Raw genomic sequence first — 27516 nt, forward strand, 5'->3', positions numbered from 1 at the left:
AGGGCTCACCTGAGTGGCTCGTCTTCTTTCAGGTAGGCCTGTAACAATTATTACATAATTGTCTAATTGAGAATTTGCACTCAGGGTTCGAGTCCGACCTGTGGCCATTGGTTGCACGTCTCCCCCCGCTCTCTGTCTGCACCTGTCCTGTCTATTAAAGGCTAAAATGCCCCCTCCCCCCCCCCCCCAAAAAAATGATTTGAATATGTTTTAACACATTTTTGTGTGGAGGGGGGGGGGCTGCAGTTGGGTTTCATTGTGCATTCCTGTATTATAATGCAACAAAGCTGAACCTTAAACTATATAATATGACACAGGTGTTATATAAAATATGTCCTTCATAGGAAATGTTGATGATACTGTACATTACTACACAATTAAATTGTCCTTTAATCTACATCGTCCACACGGTGTCATGATGTATGCGTTTACAAAGTGAGATTAAGATTAATATGTGGGCGATAGAGTAAGTTGTTGCACATTTCTTTGATCCAAGAAATCAGACATGATGTAGAACCTCGACACAAAAAATGAATAATCCTAAATTCATGGAAAGTAACTCAACACGTTTACGTGTTGTTGGAAATTGTGTACGAAAGTCTGCAAAATCATGGACATTATATGCAAAATAACAACCCTGTTGATAGTATTATGCCATAACAAAATCTGTTAAAGAAACGTTTTGCGCAAAAACCTTGAATAATTACGTATTATGTATTTTAATGAAGGTGTTATATATTAATTTTAAAGATTCTTTGGCAGCTGCTGCTGCCTGTCATTTGACCGTTTCTTTTTTTTTTTACAGTGTAAACAATGAAAATATTTCATGACTTCTGGTCTGAAAGGCAATTTCCTGTAGTTGGTTTTCTCTACAGTGGAGCGCAGGGAAGAGCCAGAGACTGCTCAGCTGAAGGACAAGCGTCCAGGAGGGCTTGGTGTTCCCGGTTAAATCCCCGCCACGCAGGACCTTGGCTTGTTTGCAGAGCCTGGTGTTGAAGAGAGGATCTCCTCTGCTTCTCTCTGGGAAAGGATCCACTGATGAAGGTTTGTGAAGCAGCTTTTTGTCTCTTTATGTAACGAGTGTGCTGGCTGATGACTGCCTTACTGATTAATAACACACTTGAAATGGCTTTCTTGGAGATTGTGAGTGCATCATTGTGTTCTTTCATTTACCTTTGCAGTAACTGTTCATTTCCAAGAAACAGATCTCTGATCTATTTACTTTCCCCAGTCATTTAGTATGTACTCCAGGGAATATGAATTTAAATGGTGCGGGTTGATTCTGTTTTTTTTTTGTTTTTTTGGCCAAATTAACTCTTTACATTTGTTTAAGGGAGTATTGCCACACTTGCCTTTAAATAATGTTTTAGTGGAAAGCTTGTTACTTTTCATTGTTTGTAATGGAATCTGTGGACAACTACTGACTAGTGAAACCTCCATTTTCATGTCAACATGACAGATGTTAGATAGATAGATAGATAGATAGATATATATAGATAATAGTTAGATAGATAGATAGATAGATAGATAGGCAGATAGACAGATTGCTATAGTAACATATCTACATATACAAATATAGCTTTTATTTCTTGTGCAAAGGCAAATGCAATAGATTTGATGCACCTGTCTGGTCCACAAGCAAAAGCCGCTGAGGTTCGAAGGGGGGGGGGGGGGCATTAAGACACTATATAGTACGCAAAAGACGGTTAAAGGAAATTTAAATGCTCAGAAAGATGAATCACTTTAATCATGTCATCCCAACCAATCACTGACTTTTAAAAGGACAACAGGTACTGTTTGACTTTGCCAGCATGCAAAATGTAATGCAGTCAGATTCCAAGATGTGTCATTCTTTTTTTAATGTCAGGTTAATAAACCACCTGTTAGTTTCTATCTAAATGAGCTGAATTTAGCACAGACTTGGCTTACATGGCAGCACCAACCTCTCAAATGAAGGATTCAAATACATGAACAGTGTCCTAACTGTCATTTCATTATTACACTTTATTTAAAAAAATAAAACTTCCTATTTAGCATTGTCACAACTTTAACTCCTCCTGTACTAGCATAGTATACACTGTAAACAGATAATGAATGACTCTTTGTGTTGGTACCAAAGGAGCTATGGGACTTAACTAACATCTTGTTTAGTAATGCAAATGTAATGCATTCATATTCCAAGATTTGTCACAATTGTTTGCTAGATCAAGGTAATCAACCCCCTGTTTCAATATTTTCTATCTAAAATGAGCCGAAGGATGAGGTTGGGGAGGATGGACACAGGACTTTCAAGAGTTTGCTTCCCAGTGGGAAAAAGAAGACCTTAGCCCAGGAAATGAGTGTTTCAGCTGAACCGTGTCTCTTCCCCAGTGTGGTGCAGGGAGGTGGCCTCCGATGGGTGCTGCCTGTGTTCAGCTCCTGTTGGCTGCCACCCTGTGGGTGATGCCTCAGATGGCTGGCGCCCTGTGGGTGATGCCTCACATGGCTGCCACCCTGTGGGTGATGCCTCACATGGCTGGCGCCCTGCGGGTGATGCCTCACGTGGGAGTTCCTGCTGCGCCAGAGCCGCTCAACATGACCCGGGCTTCAGGCTTCAGGATGCCCACCGGCAGACGGAAGAGAGCCATTTCATCACGAGACATTAACGCTCTTCTGGATTACCACAACCGAGTCCGCTCCCAGGTCTTCCCCCCCGCCGCTAATATGGAGTTCATGGTGAGGGAACTCTGGGAATCAGACCAGGGACTAGTGGTGGAATGTAACAGTACATTTACTCAAGTAACATTTGAAGGTACTTGTACTTTACTCACAGGGCTACTACACAGGGAAGATGGGGGGTCACAACCCCCACCAATGATCAAAACTGGCCATTGCACCCCCCCAAATATCGAATAATAAATACCTGTAAATTGATGCAGAAAAGGCACAAACAGAAAAATTCACCAGAAATGAAGTGTTTGATGCTCAAAATTAAACTTTTGCCTAAAGGTGGAGATCTACCCCCCCCAATGTTGAAAACCCAGAGCTACGCCCTTGGCTTGACTTGACTTTTTCCATTTTATGCCATCCCTTTAAATTTCTACTCCACTACATTGTGTAGACAAATATCATGTTTTTTGCTCCACTACATTTTTTAAAGCTTGAGTTAAGTCACATGACCCAGCAGTGTATAAAGTACTCAGTTTAATACAGTTACTTCTAATGCTCTGTATCGGTGTTGTAGTAATTTTTTACGCACAATTTCTCCTCCCAAATAAGTCTATACCATTTGTTTTACCCATTATTCAGTTTAATAGTACACGTAACTTAAGTAAATAATTATTACATAGGAACTATGTTCTATATCATCACTATTTCTGTATATACTATGTATATATAGATACTATGTACTATATCATCCCTATATCCATATAAACTATGTACTATATTATCACTGTAGCTATATGTACTATGTACTATATTTTCACCATGTCTACATTTGCTATATCTATCTACAGTATATATTGTCACTATGTTGGATTATTTACTGTTCACTTTTTTTCTTTGTAAATTTTGGCAAATATTGGGAATAGATATTTTCATGCAAAGCTGATACATAATACACAAAAGATATGATATTTTCTTACTTTAATTTAAGCTTAATACCAACAGTTTATGGCCATTTACATATTTTGTGACCTTCTTTAAACGTGAAAGTTAATGGCAAGTAATATTGGTTATAGTAGTCGATTCATAATATAATTTTTATTATTGAATCTGACCCCAACAACCTCTGCTTCTCTCTCTTTTTCCTCTCTCTTTGGCGGATCCCCAGCTCTGGGACGAGGGACTCGCCGAGTTGGCCGACTCCTGGGCTTCACGATGCGTTTGGGATCACGGTCCGACACACGTCATGAGATACGTGGGCCAGAACCTGTCCGTCACTACAGGAAGGTAGCCAAGAGAACCAGCTCTCGAGGCTGACGGTCTTAATATTCACTAAATACAGGTTATATAATGATACAACCGTGTGTGTTGGATGTGGTGGAACATACCTAAGTGCATGTATTCAAGTATTGTAAACATGTTGAGGTACTTTATTTTAGTCTTTTTTTATTTCATGCCACTTTTTACTTCAACTCCCCTACATTTAAGTGAGAAATATTCTACTTTTTACTTCACTACATAAATATGACAGCTTTAGTTACTTTACACATTAAAGGTCCCATAACATGGTCCTCTTTGGATGCTTTTATATAGACCTCACTGGTCCCCTAATACTGGATCTGAAGTCTCTTTTATATAGACCTTAGTGGTCCCCTAATACTGTATCTGAAGTCTCTTTTATATAGACCTTAGTGGTCCCTAATACTGTATCTGAAGTCTCTTTTATATAGACCTTAGTGGTCCCCTAATACTGTATCTGAAGTCTCTTTTATATAGACCTTAGGGGTCCCCAAATACTGTATCTGAAGTCTCTTTTATATAGACCTCAGTGGTCCCTAATACTGTATCTAAAGTCTCTTTTATATAGACCGTAATGGTCCCTAATACTGTATCTGAAGTCTCTTTTATATAGACCTTAGTGGTCCCCTAATACTGTATCTGAAGTCTCTTTATATAGACCTTAGTGGTCCCTAATACTGTATCTGAAGTCTCTTTTATATAGACCTTAGTGGTCCCTAATACTGTATGTGAAGTCTCTTTTATAGAGACCTTAGTGGTCCCTAATACTGTATCTGTAGTCTCTTTTATAGAGACCTTAGTGGTCCCTAATACTGTATCTGAAGTCTCTTTTATATAGACCTTAGTGGTCCCTAATACTGTATCTGTAGTCTCTTTTATAGAGACCTTAGTGGTCCCTAATACTGTATGTGAAGTATCTTTTATATAGACCTTAGTGGTCCCTAATACTGTATCTGAAGTCTCTTTTATATAGACCTTAGTGGTCCCTAATACTGTATCTGAAGTCTCTTTTATATAGACCTTAGTGGTCCCTAATACTGTATCTGAAGTCTCTTTTATATAGACCTTAGTGGTCCCTAATACTGTATCTGAAGTCTCTTTTATAGAGACCTATCACCATTTCTAGCCACTGGGGGATCATAAACAGGCTTGGGGAACTCATGTTAATGTTAAATAACATCATAAAGTGAAATTTTCATGTCATGGGACCTTGAGATTTTTGCACACAAAACACATGTAGTTTATAAAAATCTGATGTTTTATTATAAATGAAACTAGCCGACAAGATAAGGGTCCACAAGTCCAGCTGAGATGTGTAGACCATTAAACACACACCTTTTACTGAAGTAAAGGATCTGAATTCTTCTTCCACCACTGGTGACAGGTACCAGTCCATCACTGATCTGGTCCAGTCCTGGTACGAGGAGAGGCATCACTTCTCCTTCCCCAGCAGATGCAGTGGATCGGTGTGCTCCCACTACACCCAGGTAGAGCTTCTCCTTTGGACTGAGGAGGGGTTCCAGGTGGATTTGTTCATTTTGTGCACTCAAAGAGTTCAGAGTTCCCAATTAACGGTCTATGCTCATGGTTTACTTAACTTTCCTGAAAGTTCTGTTCACATGGATATGAATGAAGAGGAAGATGGCAAAGAATCATGTTTCCGTGATTATTTTATTCAGGGACTGTATGACATTATCAGGGTGGGGGGATTGGGATGCAGAAAAGGAAGAGGGGGGGGAGGGCTCACATATGTAATAGGTTGGTCTTGCTGAAGGGAGGATGGCCTGACATTTTTAAGAAAAGTGTGAAAGGTATTTTTCCCCTTTATCTCGTCCCAGTTTTATACATTTCCTTTATTATATTTCATGCTTTTCTGGCAACAAATGAAAATACATCATTGAGAGTAGCAGCTGTTAATAATATTGTGAGGATGATATACAGCAGAGAGGACAACCGGCATTTCTCTGTTGCTAGAAAGAAAAAATACGCCCGATTTGAGGAACAGAATAGACCTGGGCATGAGAGGTGGAGCATCACAAATTGACTCCCGTGTCATCAGATCAAATGTATTTTAATATTTGAAACCCAGAGGGGGCATTAAATGTCATGATGCCCCAATCCTCAGCACCCAAAGAGCTGCAGCCTGATCCCAGCTCACTTGTTCATTGGCTGTACAACCTTTTATGTAGACACAATGGAGACACATTCACCCACAATGACATAAATATCTTGTTTTGAGATTTTGAGGGGGACGGGTCCAAAAGAAATATTAATTGTTGTTGTTTTTCATCGATAAATCTAAGATCCAGCCCCCTAAACCCACCTCAGTTGTTTCTGTACAGTCATAAGATTTCAATTTATAGATATAATTGTTTAAATGGGTTTTTCTTCAGATGGTGTGGGCGAGCACCAACCGAGTGGGATGTGCCGTCAGGAAGTGCTCTCACATGTACGTGTTTGGGAGCACCTGGAGGGAGGCGACGCTGCTGGTCTGCAACTACTCCATAAAGTAAGAAGAGCTGAACCCTCATGTTGTCCTCGGGTCAAATTGACCCGTTTTCTTATTTCAATGTTCTTTTTAATTCCCCCAAATAACATGATTGATTCCACACAACGCTCTTTGGCAAATACAAATTTCTACTTTCATTCATTTTGGGGCGTCTTATTCAATTTTATAACATTTGGAGTGCTTTTGAAATAGCATTGAGTAAAAGTTGAAATATTCCAGTCTGTGATTATCCATCAACATACATTTCTTTAATTTTAATCTAAATAATTCCTAATTTCTGCTTTTCTGACTCCAACATTAAGTATAATGTCCTAAAAATTTGGTTTGTTGACCATAAATTCCAAAAATAACTGTAAAACTATAGTTAATAAGTTAGTGTTATGTACTGTTAACGTCCAAAAAAGTGACAAACATTGAAAAAAGTGTAGGAAAAAGGGACAAAAACATAAGAAAAGGTTAAAAACATTGACTAAAAAGCATCAACTAAAGTATTGACTTTCAATTTTGATGGAAAACCAACCCAAGGGTTAAATGAAGAGTTTGACTTTGTGAAAAAATACAATCAGGCTGTTGAATGGGCGGAGTTAGCAACGGCTTTCGGCTGCGGGGCTTTCTGGAAGCCTGCACTCGTGTGTCCTGGATCATAGCTCCTTAGAGATGCTCGCTCCTTGCTCCTAGGGGCTGGAGCTTTGAAACGGCCCTTACAAAGGAGCCAGAAAGCTTTCGGTACAGGAGTCTTGGTATACACCACTGGCAGAGCAGCTGCTGGTCTGCAGCGCTGTTAGACAAGGTAATATGCTCTGCATAATGAGGCAGTTTTGGGGGGTCGATGGGTCAAACATGCAAACTTTCACCCCCGAGACTGGGGTTGATGTCTGATGATGTTTGTGTCCCGTGTGTAACGTAAAACTAAAATCTTTTAAACTCACACTTGATCTTTTCCTAACCCTGACTAACGGATCCTGACCAAGCATGTTGAAAAATGACACCAAAGGGATTCCCAGAGACCCCGAGGGGTTCTGAGCCTCGTGTTGGACACGTTGGCAGTGAGAATGTAGTTGTTTTATGGGTTGTTGTGCTGTCTTATCCTTTAATACAGGGGTCTTTAGGGTCACCCAGTAAGAGTGTTGGCGTACTCCTGCAGTGGTCCGGGTTCAAATCCAACCTGGGTATCATCCCCCATCTCTCTCCCCCTTTCATGCCCCAAAAAATAAACTTAGAAGAAAGAAATTACAGAGGTATTCAACGTTTTTTTAAGCCAAGGACCCCTTAACTGAAAAAGACGAAGCAAGGACCCCTTACTACATAAAATGTATAAATTAAATTGGGCAAACTATAACTTGTAGGCTAGCCTAAAAAACACTGACCTATTCAAATAGCCTAATAACTGTTGGTATGATTTTATAAATCATGTTTTGTCATGTCATGTGAATCCTTAGGATGAACTGTGTACGTGGATGGCTACCTTACCTACAGGCCAGGATTTATATGTGCTATTAATATGTTGGATGAATTTTTCATTTTTTAAAAAGGTTTCAAAATTGAACAATCATTTGAAGGTCCCCCTAGGGGCCCTGGACCCCCTGTTGAAGATCCCTGCTTTCATAGGTATTAGTCCAACATGTAACATGCCTTACAGCTAACGTAGTGTTGATTTGTGTTTCAGGGGAAACTGGGTGGGCGAGGCTCCCTATAAGAGCGGGAAGCCTTGTTCCGTCTGTCCGTCCAGCTACGGCGGCTCCTGCTGGAGAAACCAATGCTCACATAACAGAAAACCCAAAAGACTCTCAAGAACTTAACACAACACAGGGTTTGAAATGTGTTTGTAATGTTGGACAGAGACAAAAGACAAAGTCATAATCCGTGTGAAGTCCCCCTACACAACTCAACGAAGCAGCTGGCCAGTTACCACTATGTTTGAATTAAATCTTGATGAACGAATGTTTTACACACTTTAATGTAGTGGTACATTTTCTTTCATTGGGTGAAATACTTGTTATACTCCTTGAAGACATTTACGGAGAGTTTTTGCACTTTTTTGTTGATGAATTTGTTGGTTTGAATGACATTGAAAGGCATTGACCCAAAAATTAAGCACTTTTTTATACAGATTGTATTTACTCTGACCTTGGATGTGTTATTGATCCTCTTTTGAACCTATATTCAAATGTTCAGCATGTCAAATCCATCCAGTGAATGTGTTTAATTTACGCTTCCCCGTGACAGAACATTAGTGTTAAAAATGACTGATGATGCAGTATCATCCATGTCTATGGTATCATCCCTATATATAATCACCAGCCTACTCTGTGTTTACATACTGCTGCTGCAGGAAGTATTCTGTCCTGCCTTTCCCCTCATTAAATCTTTCCATTTACCCCTACGAGTGCCATAAAACCGGAGGCTAATGCTGCTTTTATGGTCGAAAAAATGAGGAAATCAGCTGGGCCTCCAACCAGTTCACACACACACACACACACACACACACACACACACACACGTAGCAAACATGTAAAATATTAGATATGGATACCATTTTCAACCAGAGAACCGAGTTCCTCATGCTGCGTTCTATTATCCTCAACGATCCGACTCGGGCCTCAAATATTGGAAATTCTTGCTCAGGGTCCACAAGGGTTGTTCCGAGCTCGGAAATCCGAGGAAAAGGGGGCGTGTTGCTAGGCAGCGTCTGACTTTCTAGTCGGAATTCCTACTTGGATAAATAATAGAACGCAGCATAAGAAACAAAAGTGTGAAGAACCTGTGTCCACCTATGATCTGCTATGCACGCCACAGTAGTTGCATGCCCTATAACGCCCTGCAGCGCCCTGCTATGACATGAACTACTACGACTACTAATTTTAGTCACAGTTCATCCCCCCCCAACCGGAACCGTCAGACTCAGTCTACCAAGAGCCTGGGTCTGTCCCAGGTTTCTTCCTGAAAGGGAGTTTTTCCTCGCCACTGTCACACCAAACGCTTTCTCTCGGGGGAATTACTAGAATTGTTGGGGCTTTATGAATTATAGAGCGTGGTCTAGACCTGCTCTATCTGTAAAGTGTCTTGAGACAACTTTTGTTATGATTTGATACTATAAATAAAATTGAAATTGAATTAAAGAGCACCAAAGCACTTTGGTGACTTCAATGACCTTTTATTTGGCAGCTTATGTATTATGAATGAATTATGCATACTGTGGTCTTGCATTTACAGAACCTGGTGAGTCCACACAGCATTGCCCCCCCCCCCCCCCCCCCCCCCCCCCCCAATTTCTCTTCGCTCTACTGCAGCAACATATTGCTATCACTCCTGCTAAAGGGACTCAGGCGCATCTCTTCCACCTTTAGCTAGTTTGCTAAACATTTCCGGCCTTTATGCTAAGCTAAGCTAACTGACTGCGAGGTGTGGCTTTGTATTTAATGTAGACAGGAGATTCGATCAATCTTCTCAAACTCTAAGTACACAGGCAAAAGGTGTCAAATTATTCTTTAAGAGACTGTGAATTACATAAACACCCTGAAAACTAATGTGTGCTGCAACGCAATGGTGCGTATTTTTTACCTTTTGCTATGCATTAGCCGCGTCAATAAAGGATTTTTCAAATATTTTCTTCAACAAGAATGCCTTGGATTTTCATGCTGTTTACCAATGATGTGAAAAGTGATCAATCCGATGTCTAATTCATCACGTCCAATATTTACACGATTGTACAAGGTTGTCATGTTAAACACCTCAGAAAACAACTTGCTTGTGAAATTTGTAAACTGTATCAGATGGATCTGCATGGTGCAAAATGACCATTGTGAAGTAACAGGTGGGACATTTCCATTTCAGCCAGGAGACTGAAAATAAGGTTTTAAAATGAGATGTCGGTGGGTGTTTTGCCATCCACAGGTGATTCAGGCCATTCTATATCCGTCAGCAACATTTTCTCCTGGGTCAAAACAAAAGTGGTGACGTCACTCGTCATCCCCAGTTAGTCCGCTCCCACCCTCGGTACATTCTCCACTCCTCCTGTCTTTTGTCACTCTCCAGCCTCCAGCTTTCTCTCTCTCCTTTTACCATGAATACAGTTTCCAATCCAGCGTTCCTATTCACTCCTAATCTGTGTCTAGAAAAACTGCCATTTGGGGATGAGAAAGAGGGGAAACGCACATCATAACTTCATGTCTATTTGAGTTTCTATCATCATGTTGCCTTAGTTACAGCTGCTATATAGATTGGTGTCCATACGAGCCTGGTTACTGTTTAACCTCCCCACCCACATTTGCCCAGATTAGGAAAATCAATAAGATAACAGCGGCAACACCGGCCTTACCTTGCACCAACAACAGCCTTCTCCCACTGCAGCAACCAAACTTCCACATTTTACACCTTTATGTGGAGGGAGGAAAAAGCGGATTTTAAACGCATCTTGGAGAGGAAGCAGAGGACGAAATGGTCAATGTAAACACACAAGTCACTTCAAGTATGGAACTTCCATTTGGTGAGTACACACTTATTGTAGGTATTGTTTTTCTCATGTCGGCCCGGTGGTTTCAGTGGGGGGAAGAAAGGTTGAGTATGGCGGCTGCTTGATTCTCCTTTCTCTGTCGGCGGTTTGTGCAGCGGCTCCAGAGTTCTGCCGGATCTGAGCAGATTCAGAGTGGAAGCATCATCGCCATTTGTGTCTGCCCTTTTCACACGGCTGTGATCCAGGAGGTGTGTCAGCGAGGTGGAGGTTGTTAGGAAAGGCCACGGCAGCTGGGCTTGATGGTGATGGTGATGAGGGTTCAAAGGGTTTGGAGATGTCAGAGCAGTTGGGACTATATCAAGTCTCAGGGGGATGAGAGCAGTGGTGGAAGAAGTATTCAGATCCTACTAATACTACACTGTAAGAATACTCTGTTACAAGTAAAAAACCTGCATTGGAAGTGTTTCCAAAGTAAAATTCTGTATTGGGAAAATGTACTTAAAGTATTTAAAGTAAAAGTACTCAATGCAGAAAAAGTGTAAAAGATCCAAACAGGTGTGTGTTTAATGGTCTCATCATCTCAGCTGGACTTGTGTGCCCTTATATTGTTGGGTACTGTAATTTATGATAAAACATCAGATTTTATAAACTACATGTGTTTCATGTGAAAAAATCTAAGTAACTAAAGCTGTCAGATGACTGTAGTGAAGTAAAAAGTCCAATATTCTCTCTGAAATGTAAAGGATTAGAAGCAGAAAGATGCATGAAAAGAAAGACTCAAGTAAAGTACAAATGGCTCAACAAATATACTGTTAGTGTACAGTACTTGAGTAAATGTACTTAGTTACATTCCACCACTGGATAAGAGGATGATTTGAAAGGATTTGAGCTGGATGTTGTTGGGGCAGTTGATACACAAAGGAGTTTTGAAAAGTTAGTTTTATTCTGGAACCTGAAGGGCTGAAAACATCTTCTTTGTAAAGCCTGAAATATGAAGAAGCTTAATATTTTATTATGGCTCCAGTATGTGATGCTGTACTCTCTTCACGTTGCTGCTGCAGACTTCTTACAGTACGTTCCTCCTGCGATGTCTGTTATGAACTCTCTCAATGAAAGCGGCTTTCAGACACAGCGGTTGATGGAAGTTGGGTTTTTACTCCTGTGGTCATTCGTTGAATGATTTGCATGTCACATTGGGATGAGGAGATGCAAATATTTACAAAGGTCTGGCCAAATGACAAAAAAATTACCCAAATATTGATGAATGTGGCTAAAGAGTTGGTTTCCCCCTGAACAGATATTGCTGTGTGATCCATGTTATTGTGAAAGCCTGGGAGAGATGTTATTATTGATTTTTTCTGGTCATGTTAACCCACCTATAATTAGACATATCCCAGCCATATCCATATGCTTGCTCACCCCATTTCTCTGCAATCTATTGCAGCATCTTATTTCTATTAATAAAAAGGCTAACGGCCCAGCAACAGAAAGGGACTTAGGCGCTTCTGTTCCACCTTTAGCCAGTTTGTGACATTGTATTCTTCACTGCATGTCGCCTTACATCTAATGCATTATTATCATTTTTTAATTTGACCTTTATTTAACCAGGAAGTCCCTTGAGATTGAAATCTCTTTTCCGAGGGAGACCTGGCCGGGACGGCCCACCAGGTACAGCACGGACCAAATCGCACATGGAGAAAAGTAACAGATCACATGTGACAGTTGCATTTTTGAGCTCCATGGCATTTTAACTGTGGCGTGAAAACATTTGGTTCTAGTTTAGTGACATTGTAACTGCTTACAATGCTAGTTGGTGATCCGGGCTGCTGTTAGTCTGCCAGACCTTCTTCCACAGCTCGGCAAATGAAGGTCTGGCCAGTCCACACAGCATTCTGGGATGGGAGAAAATGTTGGCATTTCTTTAAAACAATCACAATTGTCTCGGGCCCGGCTAAGTGCTGGACGCAGGTACAGTGCCTCTGATGATCATGCAAACAAGCCTGGTAGATCGGATGCTAAGAAGATGTATTCATCATTATGTTCATTTCAAAAAATGTATTTGCCTCATCATCTGTCGGCAAACAATGCCTCTGTTGTGGAGCAGATTGTAGGATATTCCATAAGAGGAGGTTCAACAAAAATACATGGTGCAAGAGCTAAAAAAAGCCCTTTTTTCCTCAGTTTCTCCATTTTTCTATCGGTCAAATATTCAAAGGAGCAAATATACATGTCAAAGTTTGACTAGGTTCAGGTCAGAGTTCAGTTCATTCAGTTATGAAAGACAAAAGGCTAAATAATTGTATATAAATAATCATGCAGTTATGACACAGTTAATGCATATACTACATAAAAAGGACATGCACACAATGTGTATTGTATTTTGATTTGTGTTTATTAGGCATTTGAAATCTTTCATATTAAACTACCAATGATGCCAGTAATTACACTATGATAATACATTGGGGGGAAAAGTGACAATATCGCTGTCAACAAGATATGAACAACCACACAAAGATCTGATCACGTTGAGGATAATCCTCTTTAGAAAATGATGGCATTGCACACATCGAATACAATCTGAGGCATCGTTCAACGCAATCAGCACGTCTGGTTATGTTCTTTATTTTTCTTATATTGTTTTCCAAAAAAACATTAAAAAGCCATACTGTTGCTCTGGGTTTCTTCAACATGAACCCACACTGTGCTTTATTCGGACTCAATCCCACATACACCTGCTGCCCCAAATACTCACTGGAGTATTAACTGGGTATTACATTTGTTAGCTATTAATAGTTTGTCATAAACTACAGTTCCCATATGTTTATAAATAACTGATCATTTTTCTAACATGACAGCGGACATTCATCACCTGTTTTTAACCCTTGTTTTCTTCAAGTCCACCATGAAACACTATTATCGCTTTTTTTTGACATTTTTGTCACTTTTTCAATGTTGTGGGTGCTTCTTTGATGTTTTTTTTATATTTCTAATGTTGACATTTTCAGGGCTTATGTCCCAGTTTTTTAACACAAAAAATGGGCCACATTTGAGCCGAGGACAACTTGAGGGTTAAGGATATGTCTTTAGTAGGTACAAATGGGCCACAGACAGGGGAGAAAGTATGTTTGTTATAGATGGACTAACACGTTTTTTTTTGCCTTATCCTTTAAACTACATGCTATAAAAAAGGAGTCCAAACTAGAAAATTGAATTTTACATATGTGTCACATGCCCTTGATTTTTAAAGCCTTTGCATTAGCCACCTCTGTCGTCCATGAATGGTCTCTCAAACATTTTCTAAAAGGGTTTGTTTATCCAGTACACAGCATGCTCAGCAAATCTTCCAAAAGCAGGACATTTATGTTACAAATGCATTCTTTGGCTGCTGCTTGCACTAAGCCTCTTTTTGGCCTAGATCGGGTTATATTATACTTCTTTGTCCAAACAAACTGCAAAACGCTGTTTTCTTCAAACCTGTGCTGACATGACTCTAGCAAGCATTGCAAATTCCGAAATATGAATAATAAAAGCCAAGCGTGTCAAAGATTTTGATCAATTTCTTCAAAATCAGAGTAGTGTATGGCAGTTATGTCTCACAAAACCGCCGTCAGAGACTCCGCTGCAGAGAAAATGAAACAGACCGTCCTCTTAGAATAGAACCGAATAGAATAGAATAGAATACAATACAATACAATACAACAGACTTTATTGTCCCAGAGAGGGAATTTGTGTCAAACACAGTGCTACAAACTCTTGTTTAACAGCACAAGCATGTAACAGAGAAACCATTCGAAAATCAACTTAAAATCAACATCAAACCAACATAAGGTCAGCAAAGCATCTAAGGACATGCATGACTGTATGTCAATACGACATATTAGAAAGTGACTGTGTTAATTACAGTGCGGCTGTATTGGTTGCAAGTTGCTTCGTTGTGCAGCTTGATTGGGATTGGTTGGGATAACTTAAGTCAGTTTGTTTGACATCTTCCAGTTCATATTCAGGAAAGAGCGAGTGTTTTTAGCAGGGTTTCCTACAACACACACAACTTGTGTCAGACATGTGGGATTAATTGCCCAACGGTCACAACCTGGACAAACTCCCGAGCTCTGCTGTTTGCAGAATCTCCTGCTGAATGCAAACAGAACAGCAGCCGTTCAACAGCTCCTCAGCGGATATGTGTTTGCCCACAAAGCTGAACGACTTGACAGAGGGCCACAGAGAGGCGCCTCAACACACACCCTCGGAGTTAGCGGTTCAAATGACTCACAACAACATCTTGTCAACACAGCAAGGTGTGCCTCATTCAAAATGGGCCCCCATTCACCAATATCTTCCAATCTGAAATTTGTTCTTATGAAAGTTGCTAAGACGTGTCTTTAAACAGCAGAATTGTTCGCAGGTGTGTTCTCAGAATCATAAATCCCAATGTCTTCGGAAATTGAAAGCTCATGCCTGTTGTTCCTGTTTAGCACCTGTTCCTGTTTAGAAAGGTCGAAAAGACAGTGGAGGCCTCAACTCCAAAAGAGAAAAAACGTTAGTAATTCTGAAGTGGAGGTATAATATTACTTAATTATTCATCTAAGAACAAATCCCAAAATAAGAAAACATTGGGGAATGCCGGAATCTTCTTGAAAACTGTACAAGTGGGATTTAACAAGAAATTTGTTCTTAAAGGTCCCATGGCATGAAAATGTCACCTTATGAGGTTTTTTAACATTAATATGAGTTCCCCCAGCCTGCCTGGCCCCCCAGTGGCTAGAAATGGTGATAGGTGTAAACCGATACACATACTAAGGAAAGCTCATTGTGGGACTGGCTCTAGTGGCTGGAATTCTGATACAGTATTAGGGACCACTAAGGTCTATATAAAAGAGACTTCAGATACAGTATTAGGGACCACTAAGGTCTATATAAAGAGACTTCAGATACAGTATTAGGGGACCACTAAGGTCCATATAAAAGAGACTTCAGATACAGTATAAGGGGACCACTAAGGTCTATATAAAAGAGACTTCAGATACAGTATAAGGGGACTATGAAGATCTATACAAAAGCATCCAAAGAGCGCCATGTCATGGGACCTTTAAGAAGGTTTGGTGAATAAGGTCCACTGTTAGTGGCCTACATGCTGCTCTGTGGGTTAGGAGGATTTATCATGAGAAAACCTATATGCAGTACCTAAAAATGTCTTTAAAAAACAGATGCAGTGCATTTATTCAGCGTTTGCATTGATCGACTGAAATCTATTTGAACTGAAGACAGCGGTGGAAGAAGTATTGAGATCTTTTACTTCGTAGCAAAAGCAAAAAGTCCATCATGATTTTACAGAATCAGCTAAAGTGACGTCTCATCAGCAACATGTAGTTAAGGAAGCAACAGTAAAAGCTCTCATTGGGTGGCAAAATGGCTCCTGTCAGTGTTCATGGAAACCTTCAAATTCATTTTTCAAAGCACTTTTGAAAGCAGCAAAATTACAATAAAAATACGAAAAAATATATGTAATGTACCCTTTAAATATGAAATAGCTAGGCAGGAATGTGCCAAAAATTATTCTAGTAGAGCAAAGGTTGACATAATTAAGATGAAAACAAATAGACAATGCACAGAGAAAACAGTCCAAAAAGATGTATAGACAGATGTGATGATAATAATGAAATGTGTGTTTGTGTGTGTGTGTGCGTGTTGGAATTAGTTGGAGGCCCAGCTGATTTCCTAATTTTTTCAACCGTGAAAGATGCATTAGCCTCTGGTTTTATGGCACAGAAAGTCTCGGGGGGGTTGGTATTACTTGACACTTTTAATCCGGGTGTTCAAGTCTCCAATCAAATCTCATTGTGACAGGCATTAGGGGGATCAGCCCTGGGTGCTGTGGGCCCTTACAAGCCAGACAGCAGTACTCAGTAACAGTGGCCCTGCTTCTCCTCCCAGCCTGCCTCAGCCTGGCCGGGCCTGAGAGAGCCGCTGAGGCTCATGGGCCTTCGCGCAGCTGGCTGGCTCACTGTCAGGGCTCGGCCTTCAGCGGGATGTATGGCCAGGATGGGACGCTGCGCTTCATCGACCCAGACACAGGTAACGGAAAGAGAGAGAGAGAGAGAGCTTTGAGAATCAGGAATCAGTGTGATTGGTCCCAGAATGGAGGGCAAGCAACAAGCTGGTGTTGTTCAAAGTGCGTTCAAACCGGTGAGCTATGAGAAGCAAAGCTGCTGGAAGCTGACACACTAAACACACGAGTACATTGTGTGTTTCTGGTTCACTGCTGCTTGAATCCTCCGACAGAAACGCGCTGTACAAGTGGAAAGCTTTAAATGTTGCCTGTTGGTAGGAGCGGCTTTATTGAGGAAAATATTTAAGTAATGTGTAATACGTTACAATATCTTAGCAACCCCAATTATTGGATTCTATGTCATGAATATTGTATTCAGTGAGTCGACAGTTTGTGGCAGTGTGGTGTGGTTGTTGCAGTGAATTGTGTGTGTGCTTTGTGTGCTACGCGTCCACATGATGGCAGTATAAGGCGTGATTTTAATGTCCCACTGGTAGGCACAGAAGGTCACTTACAACACCTAAGTACCAGACTTGAGTACAACTATACAGTACTCAATACATTTAAGGTACTTTACTTAGTGGTGGAAACCAGCAAAGCACTTTTAACTAATGTACTGATGGAGGTGTAATTTACAGGGGGATGGTGGGGGTTACGATTTTAATCCTTATTTGTAATAGAAGAATATTTTAATAATGCTAATTTTACTTAAGTAAAGAATCTGAGTTCACCACCACAGCTCCACAGGTCTGCAGCAGCAATTTGAATGCACACCCACATTTTGCACTTTTACTCAACAAAAGAAATAAGAATCCAGGACTTTAACTTAAGAAAAGGTTTTGGGATACTTCCTCCACCACTGTTGACAGGCCTGGGACGTTGAAATGCAAAATAAGAGCCTGATTAGACGACAGAGTTGTTCAAACGCATGGAGACCAGGAGAGAGCAGCATGCACCTGAGCAGGTAGAAAGACCTGAGTTAAAAACAAAGAGTTAATGAGTGTTTAAACTGTCTGAGGAAAGGTTACAGGAGGATCTGATACTGCAGTAGTGGTGGAAGAAGTATTCAGACCACTAAGACCTATATAAAAGAGACTTCAGATACAGTATTAGGGACCACTAAGGTCTATATAAAAGAGACTTCAGATACAGTATTAGGGGACCACTAAGGTCTATATAAAAGAGACTTAAGATACAGTATTAGGGGACCACTAAGGTCTATATAAAAGAGACTTCAGATACAGTATTAGGGACCACTAAGGTCTATATAAAAGAGACTTAAGATACAGTATCAGGGACCACTAAGGTCTATATAAAAGAGACTTCAGATACAGTATTAGGGACCACTAAGGCCTATATAAAAGAGACTTCAGATACAGTATTAGGGGACCACTAAGGTCTATATAAAGAGACTACAGATCCAGTATTAGGGGACCACTAAGGTCTATATAAAAGAGACTTCAGATACAGTATTAGGAACCACTAAGGCCTATATAAAGAGACTACAGATCCAGTATTAGGGGACCACTAAGGTCTATATAAAAGAGACTTAAGATACAGTATCAGATCCATTACTTGAGTAAAAGTACCAACACCACACTGTAAAAATACTCTGTTATAAGTAAAAGTCCTGCATTGAAAACGTTACTTAAATAAAAGTATGTAAGTATCATCAGGAAAATGTACTATGTATGTAATTTCAAGACAGGGACAGTATACAATAAAACATTAATCTTGTACAACAAGAGAACATGCTATTTACCTTGTAGGCCTTTAAAAGTATTAAAAGTCAAAGTATTTGATGCAGAAAAATCCTAAGTGTAAAGGATCCAAACAGCTGTGTGTTTAATGGCCCAATCATCTCAGCTCGACTTGTAGGCCCTTATATTGTTGGCTAGTTTCATTTAAAATAAAACATCAGATTGCATAAACTACATGTCTTAACATATTAATGTGTAAAGTACCTAGGAACTAAAGCTGCCAGATGATTGTAGTAGAGTAAAAGTAGAATATTTCTCTCTGGAATGTAGCGGAGTAGAAGTAGAAAGTGGCATGAAAAGAACAGTAAAGTACAAGAACTTCAAACTACTTAAGTGAATGCACTCAGTTACATTCCACCACTGGTCAGCAGACTATTCCATTATAGTGTGTGTGCATTCAAAGTAATCACGAATACTCATAAATCCTTTGTTTTTATTTTTCAATCTTAAATAACGTCCTATAGATTTTGGCTCTGTGTGCCGACAGGATAATGTTGGATTTTTAAATATTTAGTGCCTTGTTATTCAAGCTGCGGGGGTTAATGGATTGCGTGCTGACCCGAGGACCTCACAGAGAATCTCCGAGATAAAGTCGCTCGGAGCAGAGCTGCTGACGGAGGCTGATTGGCCCGGCAGTCAAAATGAATCCTCAGCAGAACAGAGTTAATGATTACAGCGCCTTATCACCCGCTGTGATTGATTTACGTCTTGCATGGGTCTCCATGTTTATTGAAGCAATTGTTTACTTATTTGGTGTCACGGAGGCTACTTGAGTTTTTCTGTCTGACTTATGTGTAACATGTTTTTGGTAGATTAGAGATTTTATCTTGAGAACATTGTTTTTTCCTTGAAACTTCCCAAAGTGGATGTGTGGAAGGGTTATTTTGGAACAAAAGGGAAATATGTGAAATAAAGAAAAACTTTTAGTGATTGTGCATGTGAGTTAAAGCTGTGTTTCTCGTGCAAAAGTTATAAAGAAATGCACTAAAATGCAGTATTGCTGTACTTTATGTACATTGTATAAGGACATTTTAGACACAAAGACAGCACACAGTGTCAAAATAAATTTCAAAGGAAAGAAATATCATAGTATTATATTATACTTCTACAACTGCATACCCTAACTGTTTATCACCCAGTAATGTTAAAAGATGCTGAAGAAGTAAATAGGCCAAAGCAGGCTATCATTACCCTGAGACCAAATAGTCAACATGGATGACAACGATATCACAACTCTTCTGTTATTTCAAAGTTACGATTTTAACAATTTTTTTGACGACATTCCGTCTTCAGTTTATTGAAATCATCTTTATAAAACTCTGTTATGAACACATCCCCCTAAAAAGGTTTCAAAGGTTATATGTCTGAAGAGAAACCAAAACCATTTCATTTTTATCATTTTCATTAACATGGAAAGGCCTCTGATTGGCACAACTGATTAAAACCAGTGATTACATTTGTCATTTTAGCACGAAACCCTTATAAAATTATCACCATAATGGGATGCAATTGGCTTTGGTTTACACAATGTGTTGGCCTCTGAGGTCAGATTAACTTCACTGGAGATGTGGAGTCCTTATTTGACAGGAAAAAAAAGAAACAGAACAGCTGAGCAGTACAAAAGTAGTTTCCACTGTGACACAATCTGGAAGACTAACACACGTCATTTGATCTTAGCATAAGGATCAATCTGTGTCATCGGAAGCAATGAAAGTTAGTGATAATATTCCAGTGGCATAGAAAAACATGATACTCCCGCAGTCAGCCACAGGGGCTTGCATAAGCGATGTTATTTGCAGATAGTTATCTGTTGACAAGGTCTTTGCCATGACACCCTACTCACCTATCTCCTCCATCTGCTGCAGCACAGCAGCCTCAAACCTGCTGCAGCCAGCACATTGTCTCCTTCTGTTTCACTCTTATCACCATCAACACGCTCCTGGATGGTACTGCCCAAACACTCACAGTTCCCCATGTGCTTCAGCGTTCTCACACAGAACCTAAATAAGTCCCCAAACAGTGCGTATTCCACATCATTATTATTAACTCCTCCACCGGGCCGCCATGATCCTCTATTCCTCCCAGCTGCTGGTTCCTGTTTTTATTTTTTATTTCTCACACTCATGTTGCTCCCCTGCAGCCTGCCTTTGTGATCGGACTTGGGGAAATGAAATGGAATCATTGAGGAGAAGGTACAAATAGGCAGTGGTTGCAAATGGAGTTTGGCCAGTGGTCGAAGATTCCTATTCCGAAGATATAGGACTTTGTTCACAAACTGGAGTTTGAAGTTTCAAAGGGGAGAATCACACAAGTGTTACATCAGGTCTCGGCGATCCTTTGACTTTTAGCCCCGGGGCAGGAGTTTGGGTGACTGATTATAAGACAGCGCTCTCCCATCAAAAATGTCAACATGCCAGCCTCCTGCTGGATTTAACAGCTACGTGGCAGCCAGCTGTTGTCAGCTGCAGCCAAATATTCGGCTTCGGCTTGAATAACTGCTTATTTATTTCGTGCTCACAATGCTCACAATAAGACAAAGTGGATTTTATTACGCCATAAACAGCGTAACACATAAACCCCCATGCTCCAATGTTCAACGAAAAAAAAAACACAAACAGGGAAACCCACGATAAAAGCTTGAATCCAACATGGGACCCAGAAAAAAAATAAAAAACAATATGTATATTAATGCATAAAACTGACTTATGGCACAGTTTAAAACCACTAAAAGGTAATATAACTTATTTCTATCTTGGCCATCCCAGATCAGACTACTACTGCACTACACTACTGCCTCTACTACATTACCCACCTCAAATTTGTCAGTATTACTACAACCTACTACATGCACCCATCTGTCCTGTTTCCTTTTCTACTAAATGCTTTCATGTTGAGTATCTCATGTCATTTTGTCAGCTGTTCCAAAGATGGGCCTCCACAAAGTATTTCAGTCCAAAAAACTTTTATCTTCTGCCAAACACTTGACCCTTCCAGCAATTTATAACCCTTTAACGGATTGAAAAGGTGTTAAAACATGTTATGTGTGATCATTAGACCATCAATGGTCTAGCATTGCAAGCTCTGGACACGGCGACGGTGGCTCTGCTAAATAGTCTCAGGAAGGAACTTGTTTTGGTGGAACAAAGGAATACGCCACATTCAACATTAAATGAAGTTTCACACAATGCAGTAACACAGTCTATTTATATTAGCTGATACATGGTTACACCTCATCATATCTTACCAGTGTATCTCCGTGTGTACTTCCTCTACAACAATCCCACTAATCGCTCCCAAAACGTCCCAGTTAGAGAGGAAACGGCATGAACATATTCTCTGTAAATCTTTACAGTCATTCCCTGAAAGAACCAAGTAGGCCTGCCTTGTGGCATGTTCCAGATTTTCTCCAAAACTTGCCAATTTTTCAGCGTGTAGATGGCTGGCGCAACACACAGAGAGCAAAAAGTAAGGGACGTCCTACTTGTTATGTCAGCCAATTGTCCTAGAAACGTGCTTCCATTGATCCAAAAATTGAATTTGCGTGTCATTTTTAGTCCCCCTACTGACATGGGTCTCGGGGACTAGGTGTCCCGCTTTATGGGGGACTACGCAGCCTTTTTAACCCTTGTCCCGGACATTTCTGTAAATCCAAGAATGTAAATATGGAAAAACACCTGTGAAAAATCAGTTCAGAAAAATCTTTCAGATAACACAGAATATTAGCCCATATTTCTACGGGCTTTTCTAACAGCGTAGGTTGTTGTTGGTGGTGGTGTGGGTTAAAATCGGACGTTACTTCACTTCCGATAACAAACATGACACAGAATGTGACGTAGCTTTGTTTGACTTGGCTTTCTCTTTGTCATAACTACTACAACCACTAGGGGGCGCAGCCATTATAAAGGTACATATGAGAATGACTGCTTGAGAAAACAACTTATGTGGGCGTTTTTTCTTCGCAGGACAGTCTTAAAGCTTTAGTGTGTAACTTTTTGATATTAATAAATGTCCGTTACAGTCAAGCCATTGCTAAATGAGTTGCTACAAAGCTAATTAAGACTCAACACAACTCAAGTCCATCAGATTTTTTTGTAATCCTCCGTGTCCTCCTTGGCTACTGGCAACTGTGTGGTTGAGGGGTGGGGGTGTGGCGCGATTACTTAGCATTCCTCCTGGGGGCGTCAGAAACTACAACTACTTAAAGCTTTGATCAAGGAGTTTTTTTAAGTACCTCTCAGCATTGTCCCATACAAACCTAGTCTTTGTCCCACATTTGGTTGGTTGGGATCTGGTCTGCGTAGTCTATGATAGAAATGCCGATTAAAATATCTCAACAACTATTGGAAGGATTGCCATGAAATTTTGGACATTCTTGGTTCCCACACAATAAATCCTTGAGATTTTAGGGATCCCCTGACTTTTCCTCCAGCACCACCCTAGGGTAGCAGTAGGTTGTAGCTTTATACTCAGCGTGCATACCTTATTGTCATAGTCCATGGGACGTACGGCTATGAACATCTTTTCCTCTTACTCTCGGCAGGAAAGGGAACAAAAGTTTTCTGCAAAATGTTCTTCTTCCTTTAAGAATATTAAATATTTAGATTTCAGTGTGAATATGAATGGATGACTGTGGGGAACTACATCAGAATTTGTCACCAGAATAAACAGCTGCGATATTTATTCTGTCATAGGTCTTGGTGTTTTATAGCCTCATTCACGTGTCAGTCCATCCTGTGTATTGTGGGAATATGTATATACAGTATGTCATTACAAGCCCCCCCCCCCACACCTCAAACTGCTGACAAGTAAAGGGAGAATTCGGAGCGAATCCCTGACCTCTACACCCTATCCAGCACATCAGAACCGTTTGCCAGTGTGTGATTAAGAAAGCTCTAACAGATTACACTTTATAGTTCTGTATATACGACTGTTCCTTGAGGAGTTCACAGAAATCTAAGATGGGAGCGGCGATAAAAAGCACTTTAATGACGGAGAAGATAAGATTTGCTCTGAGTGACTCATTCATAGCTTTACACCGATTCTCCCATCCTCGCCACCCCCGCCCCCCTCCCCGCCCCCCTTCTGCTTATTGCTTTGAAATAATCAGCACACTTCTTGAGCAAATACGGGCATTGCAAAAAAAGAGCAGCACAGATCGAACGTGAAGAAATGTTGTAATGGGTGACCTCTGTACACTGAAGTGGAACCACCTGATCAAACCGAGCTGCAGAGTGGATGGAGAATAATCATCTGTGAGTTCTAGGGGGGGTGTTGGGGTTACAACCTCCCCAATAGTATAAACTGGCCAGTGCAACCTATTGTAACCTCCTTTACATAAATAAAGACACCATAAGTTGCAGAAAAGGCACAAATGGTTGCAGAGAAATTCCCCAGAATGCAGACTATGACGTGTCTGACGTGTAATATTACAATTTTGCTCAAAAGTGGAGATCTCAACCCGCCCAACGTTGAACCCAAAGTTACGTCTGTAACTGCCGTAGGAGTGTGTGAAGTAGCCGCTAATCATCTTTTGATCATGGGCGTAGGTTCCATTGAGTTAATCAGTCTGTTAAAGATCTGCAGATCAATTCCAATCTCTGATTGGACCTGACAGAGTGAAAAGAATAGTTTTAACCATTGATCACTTCCATTTTTAGTTCTGATTGGATTACCTTTAAGAGAAGTAGAATTATTGAACAGATCATTTCAGAATGGTGCACACGAGCCCAAGGGGAATGTTATGTTGTTTGCCTGCTGGAAGAGAAGTCATTTTACAAGCCTCCAGTGTAATTTGAGTGTATGGTTAACAGGTTCACCCACGGGGGGTTTACTGCTTTGGAGGTCCGGCTTGAACTTGGGATCGTTGACCTGCTGCTATGTACTGGCACTTTCTCTTCAAATACAGGACTACTGTTTGCTGTGGGACATGTAGGGAGGTTTACGCAAGCAGAGATTTGTTTTTGGTTTTTTTTCTTAAATACTCAAATTCAGGATTCTGGAGTGTGTGAGGAAAGTCACACAAAATTGACCAATATTTAGAAAATAAAAATAATAATAACACTCACAAAAAAGTGATGATAACAATATTATTATATAAATCCCAAAGTAAAATGGTTCAAAGAATACGACCCTAAAACAGTAAAAAGAACAAGCTAAAAGAATAAAATAATAGAAGCAAAATAAAAAATGTCAAATAAAACTTAACTTAAAAATTTAAAACATGAGACAGAGGCCAGTTTAAATAGGTGTGTGTGACAAAAGGTATGATACAGTAATATAAGTATGATATATTAGATGAAAAAGTAACACACTGCTTCCCCTGTTTAAAGTTATAATAACTCATAATGTTGTAAGCAGATATAATTATATATTTCTGTAAGTACAATCTACTACATATATACATACAAGTACTTTTTGTCAACAGTCATAACTCCTCCTTTAATGCATCCATAACTGGCTTATTAACAGCTAGTGAATGATTGATATCAGCATGACATATTCCAAAATGGCACTTCAAAATTTATGATAACACATTTACAAGTCATTCAGAGGTGGGAACTCATCAACGTTATTGTAGTGAGTACTTTATAGTACATGCTCATTTAAATGAGTATATAGAATATGAATATCAATAACTAACTCCTTATTACAATTTATATTTCCAATCATCTTGTTTACAGTTATGGGAGTTAAAATAGCTGACGAACACTTAAACATGTTTATGTTGGTATTTTATTTTTATTTATTTTAATTTTTGACTAACATCTTTATTTTTTATACATAAACCTCATATACATCACACCAATAAGTAGGCTACATGCAAAATTACAAAAGAAGATTAAAGTTATTATTAAAGTTGATATTAACCTGGATTGTATTGAACAGTATTTCATAAATGTATTTACTTCTTACTTACATGTATATTACTTAATACGTATTTATTTATTTTGCTCTTTGTGATTTTTTTAAGTGAGTTAAATTGAGCATCTATAAATTGTTTATTTTTTATGTTTAGTTATATATTCAGCCTTTTTCTGCCTTTTATGTCTTATGTAGAGTGTGTAGAGTCTTTTGCAGCGGCCTTGGTTTGAATCCGACCTGCTGTATCAGGGCTGTAGTACTCAAATCCGGACTCGAGACCGTTTTTCCGTGTTCTCGGACTTGTCTCGGACTTGCTAGTATTTGGACTCGGACGTTTCTCGGTCTCGGCCACTGGTCTTGCCCGATATGGCTTTTGGTCTTGACAGAGTACAGGTGTCTTCATTGTGTTGATAATTCTATTGGAGGGAAAGTGAAACCCTGGACTCGGTCTTGACTCGGACTCGAACCTTTTTGGACTCAGTCTTGTCTTAGACTCAAACCTCTTTGGACTCGGTCTTGACTTGGACTCAAACCTTTTTGGACTCGGTCTTGACTTGGACTCAAACCTCTTTGGACTCGGTCTTGACTTGGACTCAAACCTTTTTGGACTTGGTCTTGACTTGGACTCAAACCTCTTTGGACTCGGTCTTGTCTTGGACTCGACTAGTCCTGATCTTGGACTTGTCTTGGACTCAACTAAGGTGGTCTTGACTACAGCTCTGTCACCTTCCGCTTCCTTTGTGTTGGCATGAGACGGCCCCGAGGCGCCGTGGCTCAGCTGCCAAAGTCCCAGAATAGTCTGTGGACTAGTCAGACCCTCTTGTGCAGCGCTGTGGAGGAAGGTCTGTCAGTGCCTGACTAGCCTCACACCAATTTGTGACCCTATTTGTGTGTTTCTATTCCTCCTAAACATGCATACATAAACATATAGTGGTGTATGTTTCACCATAATAATTTTAATTTGATCAAATCTGCTGGGGACCCCGCAAGATTTCCACGCACTGTACCTCCAGACAACTGCAGAAGTGGTGTACAAATACTTCATCATTCTGTTATTTGTTTTTTTACTTGATAGATTTACAGGCAAAGCTCTTTGAGACTAGTTTATGATTAAGACCTGCAGAAAATAACTCATCTAACAAACTTCTTTCTATCTTCTAGCAACGTCTTTCTAATTTTCTGAAATCTATTTTCAACATGCTGAATGATCAAGGCTGTCTCCCTGAGGATGTGTTTGCAGCACTTGCATTCACACAGTGAAATCTAAACGTTAAGGCATCGCTTTGCATTAGAAAGAGTTATTTCCTCTGGTAATTATGCTGGAATTAACTCAGATTTACTCATAACCTTTCCTTTTGTAACAAATACTCAAGTTGCAAGTTAACCCTGTGAGGACAAAAGACACACTGGCGACTCCAAGAGATGGTTTACAACACTCCTACTCAAAAAGCATACAATTTCTTTTTAGACATTTATTAACCATATCATTCATATATTACACTACTTTTGTGAACCCACGACTTCTGTAAACTCATTTCAAGAACCAAAACAATTGAGTGTGGGTAAGTTTTCACAAGAGATTTGAGAAATTTCAAAAAGTGGACCTTGCCTTTTCAGCGTTAGGGCCAAATTATCTCTTCATACACGGATCTGGAACACATTTAGGCATTGCTATACAGAAAGCTGAGTTTCTTCTGAACAGTAACATTGAAATATCCTTATAAGGTGAATTTAAAAACAAATTTAAAAATCCCCTCAGACCTCTCAGGGTACAACGTTCTGTATGATCAACAGAATGTACTTTAAAGGTCCAGTGTGCAACGTTCACGCCTTTTCATGAATATTTACCACCACCATCAATTTCAAGTATGCCTATCGGCTTGAAATTTTACATTTTCATTAGCATAGTTATGACACAATTGTTAGCCTATTTTTATAAAAA

At 39.9% G+C, this 27516-nt stretch overlaps 2 protein-coding genes across 4 annotated transcripts in view; both read left to right on the plus strand.

Moving 5' to 3' along the window:
• The first annotated feature begins 941 nt into the window (after positions 1 to 941).
• Positions 942 to 8366, plus strand: r3hdml (R3H domain containing-like). Its single transcript, XM_034877322.1, has 6 exons — positions 942 to 1044; positions 2371 to 2715; positions 3815 to 3933; positions 5330 to 5432; positions 6339 to 6454; positions 8121 to 8366. The coding sequence occupies exons 1-6, from the start codon at positions 1039 to 1041 to the stop codon at positions 8251 to 8253; spliced, it is 822 nt and encodes a 273-aa protein (XP_034733213.1). The 5' UTR covers positions 942 to 1038; the 3' UTR covers positions 8254 to 8366.
• Positions 8367 to 10909: 2543 nt separating this feature from the next.
• hnf4a (hepatocyte nuclear factor 4, alpha) overlaps positions 10910 to 27516 on the plus strand; it is a 28309-nt gene continuing 11702 nt past the window's right edge. The window contains exon 1 of one of the 3 annotated variants that reach the window (XM_034877155.1): positions 10910 to 10940. In XM_034877155.1, the coding sequence (XP_034733046.1) occupies positions 10925 to 10940 (16 nt within the window). In that variant the 5' untranslated portion in view covers positions 10910 to 10924. Of the gene's footprint in view, positions 10941 to 16797; positions 16980 to 27516 lie in introns of those variants that run through there. The other 2 variants (XM_034877157.1, XM_034877156.1) reach the window with 2 other exon arrangements.

The sequence above is a fragment of the Etheostoma cragini genome, chromosome 7 (assembly GCF_013103735.1).
Source record: "Etheostoma cragini isolate CJK2018 chromosome 7, CSU_Ecrag_1.0, whole genome shotgun sequence".
In the NCBI taxonomy this organism is placed as follows: Eukaryota; Metazoa; Chordata; class Actinopteri; order Perciformes; family Percidae; genus Etheostoma; species Etheostoma cragini.

Coding starts and splice junctions, on each gene's coding strand:
- r3hdml (XM_034877322.1), top strand. Junction 2,716..3,814: donor CCGCTAATATGGAGTTCATG/GTGAGGGAACTC, acceptor GCGGATCCCCAG/CTCTGGGACGAGGGACTCGC. Junction 5,433..6,338: donor TGTGCTCCCACTACACCCAG/GTAGAGCTTCTC, acceptor GTTTTTCTTCAG/ATGGTGTGGGCGAGCACCAA.